Below are 12903 nucleotides of genomic sequence, written 5' to 3'. Positions count from 1 at the left end.
TAATTAGCTTATTATGCTTTCCTGATTTTATTTGATGCAGTTTAAGATCCAGAATATTAAGCTTTTTATTTTCTTTTTTTTTTCCCTTCCTTTTTTTTTCCGGCAGAATGAATTGGAGAATTTTCCTTTAAGCACAATTCAGCATTGCCAGGCTGTGATGAATGCATGCAATTACAATTCCATTCTTGCATTGGTATGTAAAGAACCAACCCAAAACAAGCCTGATTTGCATCTTTTCCAGTGTGATGAGATTAAGGTAAGATGGTAATGGAGAGCTGCTGTGACTTACTTCAGTGAGGGAAGTTTTATGAATTGGCATGTACAATGGATAAAATCAAATAAACCGATTCACAGAAGATAATTCTTTTGTGCTGACAAATATGATTTGTTTAGTGTATTTATGATAACGCATTAGTAATTGGGGTGTTATGGCTTATAAGATAGGAGGCATCTAACTAAGCTGAATTCTTTGCGTGTGTACTTTTTTATTTCATTTCATTTAGATTTTCAGCTGTTTAAAGCTTGAAATTATTTGCATGATATGCACTCACAATTATGAAAAAAAAACCTTTTAAAATAGTTTGAATTATCTGAAATTTATTTTAGAGCCTGGAAAACATTCACCTGAGTCCTGATCTCTCATCTAATTATTCCTATACCTGCTCTTTGTAACTGAGCAATTAAACTTCCTCTGCTGGCTCACCTCACTGTATTCCTGAGCTGCAGGAGAGAAAATTAAAAGGAAAATATTGTCTGTAAAGGGCAAGACAAGGAAGGGGATTATTTGTCTCCAGTAAAATGTTTCCTTCAAGTTTCTTGAGCAAACACAATTTCTGAATGTGTTTTGCAGTACTTCTCTCTTTCTGGCATAGCAACAGTTCTTGAAATTCCATTAAAAAATTTATGGGACTTTTGATCAAATCATCCGTGATGTGCAACTGTTTTGAAATTGGCTCAGCGATAGATAGTAATGTGAGGATGACTAATTATCTGTGAGACCAGTTGCACTGAGTTTTTTCAATAGAAAAAATTGCAATAGAAATTGGAATCTGGGGGAGTTCAAGTTGCAAAATATTGAATAATGCAGGGATCCTGATAAAGGCGTATTGGAACTGGACTGGAAGCAGTCTCACAAGGTGATTTGCCTTCTTCAGGCTTTCCTCTTTTGAAGCTATTCTTCTTCATACAATTAAGAATATGGAGCATATAAGCATAACTCTCTAGCTTGAAGTCCAGGATCCCCGTTTTCTTCGGGGACATTGTTTATGCCTGTGACCATACCTTAGGTTTTGTTAAATACTTGTTGGACTTGGATGTCTTTCTTCCATAAGTTTTTTTTCAGCTTCTGATCAGAAATTATATTGAACCTCAGGAGCCTTTGCTACAAAAGCTCAGTCAAAATCAATATTTTTGAAAACAAAATATTTTCTAATTAAAACTTGTTAAACAATAAATACTAAGAGCATGATTCCTAATGTTCTGTTTTTAAGTTCCTCAAAATACTCTGAAGTTCTATCTATTCATTAATTCTATAAACCTAGTATATTCCCGGTCTGTATTCTGGCGTATAATGCATTATATTAATGCCTGAAAAGCTCCTTAATCCCTTTAGATCCAGAAATAAAGAAGGCCTTCTGATTACATCAGAAGTTGTGTATTCCTCCGAGGAAGTTACATATTCCTCCTCCACCATGAGGAAACCTGGAGAGAGGTGGGCTTTGTAGAATGAGCCTGGACACTGACAGATTTGGGCTTTGACAGTATGTGCAGGAAATTACTCTGACAGCTGAACATGTAACAGAGTATTCTCAGTCCCACGAGAAGACGTGACCTATTTTATGAAACCTCTATTAAAATGCTGAGCTAGAGATGGATTTGAATTTTTCTTGTGCATCACTGGTGGAGATGGACTGCAATTACTGAGAAGCAGGAACCTACAGAACAGGAATCTCTCTGAAAAATTAATCTTCCACAAAATAAAAGAGAAGTTAACGTGCATTTTTATTTCTTAACTCGTAGTAAAAGGAAGTATCGTTTATTTTCATTATCCCTAATACTTCTGCTGTCTGTAGCAGTTTCAGTTATGGCTTTCACAGACACACTAAACAAAAATGGTATATATAAATGGAGACACCAGCTTATGCAGTAATTTTTGACTTGAGATAATTACAGCTCTGTGGACAAATTTGTTGTTTAAATAACACACTCATTTTAGGATGACGTTTATATTGGAACAGTAACAAAATTACAAGCTTTCAGACAACAGCATTGTGTGTTTCTGTGTTCTGTTTGGTGTAGATTCATGTATCCTGGAGGTTTGGGTATGTGGGATTAATAAGAGATTCCAGAAAAAAAATGTCTGAAAAGGTATTTATTTCCTTTATCTGGTTAGCCAAGCTAATGGGTGACAGTATCTGCATCTGTCTCTTCAGGCTAGCTTTATCCATGAAGATATTGAAAGTGCAATCAGTGACAGCAAAAGTGGAAAACAGAAGAAAAGGCTTGAAACCCTGAGGTAAATAGCTTACCAGCTTGCAGTCTGTAAGATCACTGAATATTGTTAGGATGGCCAGAAGCTTTCCAAGTCTATCTACTATTCTTTTGCTCTTTTTGGCTAATTGGTTACATATTTCCAAAAGTCGGTAGATCACCCTTGACTACATTATCTTATGCTTTCTCAGTTTATAATTACCATTCTTAACTCTTCTAATTTCTTCTTGGTGATTGGAACAGCTGACAACCAGTTGCCATAGTGTTCTATGCCTTGGTTCTGCATATAGGCTAATAGTTCATAATTTAAATGAAGCTCTTGCAATTATATATATATTTAAATATGAGACACATAGAAACAAGGACACAAATATTTTAGGCAATGAATGTTAATGGAAGTTTGTTGAGAGGTTGGTAAGCAACTATCTCAAGTCTCTCTCCATAATGCATATTTTCGTGGTCTGTGTGGAAAATCCTGTGCTGCACAAAATTCCTGTGCTGCACCAAAATCATTAAGTAAAAGCGTTGTTGTTTTAAAAATGTTTCTAGTTACTTGTGTAACACAGAAAATTCCATTATGCAGCTTACTGAGCTTTCTTATAGTAATAAACACTCCTATTAAAAAAACACAAGCATACTTAAGTTTAAACTTATAGGTAAATAATAGGTAAAATTAGATAGATATGCTGTAATCCAGAAGAACTCAAATGCATTGGATATGCAAGGAAATTAATGAGGTTTAATTAGGGGAAGAATGTAGGCCGGTACATCTGGGGAAAACTAATCTGAGCTACCCATCCCACAGGGCTCTGAGGCCAAGCGCTCAATAGTACATGACCTCATAGCACTGGTTATTCACTGTAGTATTGTGTGTGTGTGTGTGGGCATCAGGTCATAGGGGGAGATTCCCTTCTGGATGAGTCCTGCATGAGTGGTTTGGAGATGTGGCAGTGAGCCTGACATTGCATTACCAAGTTATTGTTGCAAGGTTATTGAATTGTGGAATGTGGAAATGTGGGAAGCGTGGGAAATGTGGGGCAGACTGCCCAGGAGAGTGGAAGAAGGAATTGAAGGAGCTACTGTTTTGTCTTTGGACACCAAACAAGATCTTGGGCACTTGTTGCTTTTTATGAATGCCATGAATAAAATGGAATTATAAAGAGAAGAATTTAAGGTGGGGAAGGGGTAGGTGGGTGAGTGGAGGTTGGGAGTTGATGGGGTTTTTCTCCACTTCTGTTGATACCAAGCTGATTATGGTCTTTAAAACTAGGTAAGGGGGAAAAAAAAAAAAAAACTGAAAAGAGCAGGTGGGAAGAGTCATACATTTGCATGAAAATGGGATGAACAGACTGTTGATTTAAAAGGAAAAATCAGCCTGTAAATTTAGTAATTTGAGTTGGCTGAGTTCTAAGAAAAAATGGGCTGACAACTTGTCAGACTTAGGAAATAGGTAACATTCAGCCATCACAAAATGATTAACTTCTAATGCAGACAGCAGGGAAATCGAGCCATTAAACTGCACGTGGTGATAAAAATGACATCTACCAAATCTGCGTTGCTGAATTTAGCTGTCTACCCATTCTCCAGACACTGTGTTGCACTACTTGGGGATTCCCACTTGGCCATGTGATGGAGGCTTTGGTGATGCATATTTTGCTATTCCCTCCTTGAAGTGGGTCAGGTATATTTACATAGCACAGCCTCTGGAATTGCTGACTGTGAGAGTCCATAGGATGCTCAATTACATGGGTTATAGAAAAGCTCCTCACAAAGCCTCCTTGTCTTCTCCAATTAAATGCCAGAAAATTGAGTGTTTTTTTCCTTCGAGCGTCACTTCTGGGCTTTCCTCTCCCCTCAGGATGATATCCAAAGCTGACAGCGCCATCCCGCCGCCGCCGCGGGCGCCGGCGCCCGTCCCGCCGGGGACCGTCACGCAGGTGGACGTGCGAAGCCGCGTGGCTGCGTGGTCCGCGTGGGCCTCTGAGCAGGGCGAGTGTGAGTGTTCCTGAGGGCCGGCGCTCCTGCCGTGCGCTCACCTACATATTTTGGAATATTTTGGAATATATTTCAGCTAATATTTGAAAAAGGTGACAGTATCTGAATCCCCCTACAGAAATGGTTTTACTCTGTTGCACCTCTGTCCTTGTTGAGCAGAGGATTATTCCTCCCAGTCTGGGCTTAAACACCCCAGGCTCCTGTTGCCTCAGAGAGACGGATCTGTAAGACCTCACTGTCAAAATCTGTTTTGTCATTTACTCGTGCTATTGGTTTTCTCAGTTTCTTCTCAGAGCTTCATTTAGTTGTGCTCAGGTGGATGGTTTTCCTCTGGGGCTTTTCCACGAATGTGCTAATTTGCGTAGTATTCTGTACCGAGCATAACTGCAGGAATTTGATGATGCTGCATTTTGTAAATAAACAAATGCAGGCCAGGTTTTTCAGACAATTGAAAATATAATCACCTGAATTAAAACCTGACTAGAGATCAACACAGTTTCTTTATTTGTCTTCTTAGTGGTCTGTATGACTAAACTAGCTCACTGCTTTTTAAAGACGCAACCAAGGAATGTGGCACTATTTTTTTTTTCTTTCTTAATCTGCAATGGAAACTACTTTTTTTTTTTTCTTTTTAAATAATTATTTGTTAGAAACCAGAAAGCTTCTTTCAGTATAACAGACTGTATAAAAGGAACAATTTTGGTTCAGGTCAGGCCATTTTTCTTTTTATATAACATGCTGAAATTTTAGAATTAGACGTTACTACCCAGGAAATTTTCTTTGTTAATGTTGTATGAAGCCATAACATGGCTTGAAGGATACAACTGTGCAGAGAAAAAACATAAAAATATTCAGAGAAACCAGCAATGCTCAGAAAGTTTTCATCTGCTAACCTACAGCTTTACACCTACTTTGAGTAAAGACTTGTTTCTTCTTTTGTTTGATTTCTGCTCACTTAATAATAATTTACCTGTAGTCTGTTGGCGACCTGAGTTACTGCGGTAGTTCTTATTTTACTCATGTGAATCTCTTCCACAGTAGATTTATAAAAAGCTCCTGTTAACAGTGTGCCAGCACTGGTCATTCTGCCCAAATTCCTACATCTGTTTTTGCTTATTAGCCTTTAGTTATAAACTGTCCCCCTTTTATACCCTTTGAAGTCAAAGCTATGTGCTTCTGTCTTGCCTGCTTTGGCTTGTTATGTTTTGCAAAGTGGGATAACTTTTCCTTATTTTGGGTTTAGAATCAGCTGCTTTCTGCTATACTCTTTTGATACAGATCCTGGTACCACAATTATGCATGTGGTTAGCTTCACTGATGCAGCTAAGTTGGGTTGTACATATAACTAAGCATATTCATGAGGCTTGGGAGGATCAGGCATTACTGTGCAAGTAGTTTAGGTTCCCTAAAACCCTTGCAAGGGCAATAGCGCTAAGAGTTTAATCCATGGCATGGAATTATGCTTTCAAGCATAAGTGGTATAGAATGTCATGATTTCTATTTTTTTTCGGATATTGATGTATTTTTCTCATCTTCACTTTTTCCTATAGTTGAAAAACAAAGACAGTACCACGACCATGAAGAAACAACAGAAATGATAGCAGCTAGGATTGACAGAGATGTTGTAAGTGAGCAACTACAAGTGATATTGCTTAATGCCTGCAAAACATTGGCTTTTATCTAATAGAAGACTTTTTCCACATGTGAAATTCAGTTCTGGGGCAAAACTTTCCAGGCAGACTATTTGGTGTGGTAGACCTAAAAATGAATAGGAAGTGTGAATGGTGAATAGGAATGGTGAATAGGAAGTGAATATGGTGTGTGATTTATTTATTTTTCTTTTTTAAGATAAGTACAAAGTATTGATATTAGTTTTGTTTATTGTTGTGAAGAGCTGTACTTTTTGGTAGTTTTGTGAAGACCAAATTCTTTAAGAATGTATGAACTGAAATTTTATCAAGTTAGAGTCTGATATGTGTCACATCTGGAACATAAACATATGGTGATTTCCAAAGACCATGGATATGTATATGCATCACATGACCCTCTGTGACCTGTGAGCAACAATATTGAGTTGGTTCCGTGATATATGTACTATCAAATACTGCCCTGATCATCACTTGTAACCTTCTACCTTTTACTCCGATGTTGCCATCAGCAACATCAAAGGGTCTTAAGGAAGCATGCTGGAACCTGCTGAAGTGGTGCACCCCTCAGGGTGCTTTTCTTGTCCACTTGTGCTTTGAAAACCACTCTTCAAAGAACACTTCTCCCTCAAATCACAAATGGTTTAATACTTTGTTCCAAAAGAAATCATCAAGTTGTACCATTTAGGAGAATGCTGTCCTACGCACGTAATATTACTAGAAAGGATTTGTGTGTATGTGTGCTTTCAGAGAATGAATGTTGTGGTGTGTGCAAAATGAATGTAATAGGTAGAGAATGAGTGCAGTATGTGAACGAATGTAATGGATATCTGAATTTAGTAATATCAGTGCTTTCAAAAACCTAGACTTGTCCTGAATTTTGAAAAATCTAAGCTTTAAAATGTTACAGGTGTGTGAAGTTAAAAACATAATGAATCTATATATGCAATATTCTAGCCCTAACTTTGTACAGAAGCTGCTGGTATGTGAGAGTTGTTTTCATTCCTAGAGTTTTCATTTCTACTACACTTTCAATAAAGAAACTGCTGCTTCTCTCTCATAGCAAATTCTGAACCATATTTTGGATGACATTGAGTATTTTGTTACCAAACTTCAAAAAGCTGCTGAGGCATTTGCAGAACTTTCAAAGAGGAAGAAAACTAAGAAAAGTAAAAAGAAAGGACCTGGAGGTAGGAGTTCTTACAGCATAGATTTTTCAGTAGATTTTTTTTTCTTTAAGAAAAATGCAGTATCTAGTAAATGTTGACTTGTGTGTGTCAATGTTGACTTTGTGCGACTTTGAGGGGAAAAAATATCCTAGAGTGTGTATTCTTAGAGAGGATTTGATGGAAATGTCTGAAATCAGTAGGAGAGAGATGGTTGTGAGATATGACTCAGGAATATTACTCAGTGTAATGACTGTGTATTTACAAAATTCTGCAAGTCAGTAAGTATATTAACTACAATAATAGCTACTATAGTAGCTACAATAATAGAAATACAAAATACTTAAATATTTATTTTTATTTTACAATATGGATTTTTTATATATTTAGTGAAATAAATATAAAACTAAAATATAAATATACTCATAGTTAATAGGTCTTCAATATTTATAGAAGTTAAATTTTACATATTTTTCTGATTTTGTTCACCAGAGGGAGTTCTTACTCTCCGTGCAAAGCCACCACCTACAGATGAGTTTGTTGACTGCTTCCAAAAATTCAAGCATGGCTTCAATCTTGTGGTAAGCAACTGCTAGCCTATACGCTTTTGAGGTATGCTACAATAAATTTTCCTGAGAGAGATGATGTTAGGTATAAGACAATATTTATGTTTCCTGGTGCTATAAATGAATTTGTGCGTCAGTTTTGCTGCCTTAGTTTTCCTATGTATTAGGGCCCTCACTATTCCACTTGTATGAAAGGTTCTATAATGATGTGCAGTTCTCTTCTTCCTCCTCTTTATCTATTACTTAAATGATAAACAGGAGGAAGGAGAAGAAAATAATGCAACTGAATTGCTTTTTATTTATTTTTAAGTTGGGTTTCTTTGGGGATTCCTGATACTCCAGGTAATGCGGATGTCTTATTTTTGTCTCTTCTGAGGGAACTTCAGAAGTTCATCTGGTCTTTGGGAATACAGTTATCAAATGAAATGTTTTGCCTAACTTTTTTGGTGTCTTGTCTGTGTTGAGTGGGCATAATGATACCAACACAGAGATGTTCATGTCCTTTGAGGAACTGAGGGCCAGGGCACGTGTTTTCTTTGTCTCTGCTCTTCTTCTAAAAAGAAGCAGACATGCAGATATCCTCTTAATAATGTGCACAGACTTGGGCATGTAATCTCACTTGTCCTTCACCAATGCATAGGAAGGCAGCTGAGCTGACGCTGGTCTCCGCCCTTCCCTTTTCCCTCTCCGTTTGGATCTGAACCAAGAGCAGCACTGGCCTAGGGTAGCCTTCAGGTGGGGCTGCTCCTCAAAGACTGTGCCCGGTGTTGGTGACTCGGGGAGCATATTTCTCTCTCTTTGAGTATCCTTGTTCTGTAAAATACTTTTACTTGCAAAATCTAAGTTTAAAATCTAAAAAAGATTTCTATAAAAATGTGTTGGGACTGCAGGCATGCAAGATGTCTTGCATGTGTGGCAGCCTCATCAGTTATGGCCTTAAATTAGTCACATTCAGCTACGCCCATTAGGTCTTGGGTGCTTGTTGCTGTTTTTAATCAGACCTTTCTGGCCTCAGAGGGCTCTGTCTGCATTGCTGCTTTATTGTGTGCCCTCTATGAGCAGGAGGATGTTTTCTGTGCACTTATTGCTGTGCGCAGACTGGCCCTTCCAGTTGAAGTGGGAACTACACCAGCAACAAACTCTGTTACCTCAGTAATAATACTTCTGATCTTAAATGTCTTCAATGTTTCTTCTTCCTGAATTCTGCCTTTAATTTAATTTTGCACCTAAGACTAACCTGTGCACCTTTGAGTCTTTATTTCCTGTGCAGTGTTTAAGTAAGCATATTGTACTAAATGTTTACAGAGACCAAATAAGTTTTAATACCAGAGGCAAACGGTAATAGGAAAGTTGACATTTATTCATCAAATATCAAGCTGAAGTGTGTGGGTTTTTTCTTCCTATTTCCTTTTTTTTCATTTGTTTCCTCACCCACGCTCCTTGGCTTTAAATATGCTGTTATCATCTATTTTGTAGGCAGTAAAGAAAAGGAGTATTTCTTGTTTTGATGAGGTGCTGAATAGTATTTGGGACCTGTTTCTAGAGTTCTCAAAAAAGGTGCACTATAAATGTTTTGCCTCAGCATCACTGCAAGAGACATAAAATCTTGAAATTTTACTTTCTGGTGCTTTTTTTTTTTTGTGTGTGTGTGTGTGTGTGTGTGTATAATATTTATTTAAGCAGAACTAAATAAAATGAAGAATCTAGCTTAAAAATAAGAGGTAGCTAAAAGAATAAGATCCTTGCCAGTTGAATAGAAACTATTTAAAAACACCATGCTGGAAACTCATGGAAAAATACCTTCTATCTATCCAATAAATAAATAACTAAAACTTTAGAAAGATCAAGAAGTTGGTATGACTGAAGTACAATGGGCAAGTTGCTATTAGAAGTAATAACACATCCTGTCTATTTCTTCGTTTGAAGACGTGAAGACGTTTGAAGTCTGGAAAGCTAAATGCAATAACTGACTAAGGCAGAAAGTATGATGTACATAGAAAGTATGTATGTACATCTTTCTTTACTACAGAGTATGATGAACAGTCTGTATAATCCAATGAACACATTTGTAAAACATATCCAGGAGTGCTTCATACTTCTGGAATCTGTTGGGCTAGTGGGTGATCGCTGGCTAAAGGGAAACCTCAGAGAAGCAGTAGTAGAAAAGTTATATATTTTTTTTTTCTGTGTGTTTATTTTCTTGGAAGAGCTTGGCAGTGGGTGGTATGTTCCCTTTAAAAATGGTGGCAGTAAAGAATACCTGTTTCAAATAATAGGGAGTTAGAGAACTAATCAAAATGACAAGAAACAGATCAACAGAAGCCTTGGGAATTTCATCCATTTCTTCCAAAAACTTAGGGATGATATCACAGAAGTATGCGCTGGGGTGTGTGACCTCACAAAACTGCCTTGACCCCAAAGGAAGAGAAGGAGTTAAGGAAATGCTCATAATCTTTAAACAGTTTTAGGGAGATCTAAGGGACTGTGGACCATTACCTCCAAAGTTTGTATCTTGGTAACTGGTCTATTAAAAGAAAATAAATGCCACGGGATAGAATTTCCACACTACTCTGGAAGTCTGAGAAATGTAGAAATAGTCCATGATAGCAAGCACTTTACAGTGACAGGTGAAATTCAGTATTGATGGATATAATGCAATGTACTGGTTGGAATGTGGATCTAATGTTACATTTTAAACAGGAGATTTCAAACTGACTTCTGCTAGACAGGAATAAAATTTTGATATTGTAATATAGGCCTGTAGTTATGACCCAGACAAACATTAAAAACCATTAGGAAAGAAAAGAGAAAATAAAGAACATTACTGTGCCATTATGTATGCTGGTTTCATTTTTCTGTATTTGGGAGAAATTTTTCCCATTTTTCTTCATATGGGAATATAGCAAAACTGAAGAAAGTACTGCTGCAAGGAATGACTGAATAGACTTTTGAGAAAATCTACAAAAGACTACTACAAAAATCTCTAGACTTGAGAAAATCTACAAAAAAAAGGAGAATATAATAAAACTGTAAATTAATCAGGAACACTGGTAAAAGTTAGTTGGGTATGATTGCTCAATTTTCTTTTATCCCAAGTACTAGAAAGTACTTATGAAACTAAAAGGTGCCAGTCTTTCAATTGAATCTTTTCCAAAGGAAATACTTTTTTTATATTATTATTTATTTATTTTATAAAAAGTAATTAAGTTGTGGAACATCTTGCTTTGCACAACAAGATGCAAAATTTATGTAGAATCAAATTAATTGGATGAAATAATGGAACACAAGAATCCACTAAAGACTACTAAAACAAAATACTACTAGTAGTTCAAGTGGCCCCTGAGCTACAAACGACTAAAGGATTACAGTAGTTGGGGGAAGATCAGTGTGTGTTTGCTCTGTAGTCTTGCGCTCTTTCCTTCATGCTTGGTCTTAGCTAGTATTGGAGACGCACCATCGGGCTTTGACAGACTTATGGTCTAACCTGGCCTGGCTTAACACTCTTGTGTTAAGCATTTATTGTTACAAAAGCTTACAATATATTTTCCTGTTCCCTCAGGCCAAACTGAAGTTGCATATCCAGAATCCTAGTGCTGCTGAACTGGTTCATTTTCTCTTTACACCACTACATATGGTAAGGTGTGATAACTCTTTTCAACATGCAGGAAAAGATATATATTTAAATCATTCTTAGCTTTGGGTGTGCTGAGGTTTGTCATGATCATTTCTAGCTAACAAAAATGATGATAATCACTTTATATAATACACTAGGAGCATTGGAAGCATAGCCATTTGTTTAGTTCATTGAAGTGTTTTATCATGAGTTGAGTAAGGTAAATACCATTGTCAAAAGTGGATCTGAATATAAGATGGTAACTGACTAGAACAACATTTCTGCAGGAACTGGCTTTAGTTTGTCCTTTGGACATCAGGACACACTTCTCAGAAGTTACCCATTTTAGTAATGAGTATTTCCTAGCAACACTATAGGTACTCTATATTCAGATGTATTTTGTGACTTATATGGATGTTCTTTTATTTTAATACTGGGACTTAGGTGGTGCAGACGACAGGAGGTCCAGAACTTGCTAGTACAGTACTCAGTCCTCTCCTAACAAAGGATACTATAGATTTCCTGAGATTTACTGTCACTAGTGAAGAAGGACAGTTGTGGATGTCATTGGGTGACACATGGACTAAAGCAAGGTGAGAAAAAACCTCTGCATGTTTTTAGAAGATGATCTCAACTCAAGTTTATTAGTGTGATCTTAACTGATTTTCTGCTATTGGCAAACTTGGTATTAGTTTGGCTTGCTCCTTGGAATTATTCCTTTAAGTTTTTGGAAAGGAACCCTTTGCTTTGTTGGGATTTTGGAGAGGTTTGGTTTTAGGAGTTGCATGAAGGGGGAAATTTCAGGCAATAATCTCCTTTCTGTCTGTGGTATCAAGGGAGTAAGACTGACATAACCTCTCATGTTATTTTTCTCAACTGCCCTTTCCATGTCCTTTACTGTTTTGGCAATCAACCATTTGAACCTGATTAAGAAATAAACTTTTAAGAAAGTGCATTAAGCAGCAATGAAAATTAAGGTACAAACTGATTTTATTTTTTAACTCCTAATGCTTATTAAAAGCCTAAAATTTGCAGTCTCTTTACTTCTTCAAAAGCATTTTAATAAGCTATAAGAAAATGTTTATAACTTCTGAACAATTGTTGGCTAAATCATGTTAAACATACTTATCCTGCACATTACATTTTGTGGATTCACTATTATGGTTTGGCTTAGCTAAAAACTAGCTACTTTGTAAATAATGATTTTGAGTTGGCTATGCAGTCTGAAATTACTTAGGTAAGTAGAACATTTTTAATTAGCAGTGTGCCTTAACTCTGACATCTGTGGCGGATTAGGGCATGTGATAATGGTTAAGCGTGTAATGATTTGAAATGAGTCATGTATTTGAGTGTACTCATCCTGATTCTTAGAGTCCAGATCAGGAAATAAACATCTTTCAGTTGGATTTCTAGAGGAAAAAAAAAAA

The 12903-nt window shown here is 36.7% G+C and overlaps 1 protein-coding gene across 1 annotated transcript in view; it reads left to right on the top strand.

Moving 5' to 3' along the window:
• The window catches only part of EPS8 (epidermal growth factor receptor pathway substrate 8), a 96595-nt gene that overhangs the window by 53051 nt on the left and 30641 nt on the right, over window positions 1-12903 (top strand). The window contains exons 7-14 of the mRNA XM_026037113.1: window positions 107-256; window positions 2433-2515; window positions 4349-4485; window positions 6036-6109; window positions 7195-7321; window positions 7790-7878; window positions 11423-11497; window positions 11921-12069. Of these exons, the coding sequence (XP_025892898.1) occupies window positions 107-256; window positions 2433-2515; window positions 4349-4485; window positions 6036-6109; window positions 7195-7321; window positions 7790-7878; window positions 11423-11497; window positions 11921-12069 (884 nt within the window). The remainder of the gene's footprint in view (window positions 1-106; window positions 257-2432; window positions 2516-4348; window positions 4486-6035; window positions 6110-7194; window positions 7322-7789; window positions 7879-11422; window positions 11498-11920; window positions 12070-12903) is intronic.

Source organism: Nothoprocta perdicaria, unplaced genomic scaffold (assembly GCF_003342845.1).
Source record: "Nothoprocta perdicaria isolate Ctin4 unplaced genomic scaffold, notPer1 scaffold_190, whole genome shotgun sequence".
Taxonomy (NCBI): domain Eukaryota; kingdom Metazoa; phylum Chordata; class Aves; order Tinamiformes; family Tinamidae; genus Nothoprocta; species Nothoprocta perdicaria.
The sequence above is the reverse complement of the archived record's forward strand: the minus strand, read 5'-3'. Positions and strand labels throughout refer to the sequence as shown.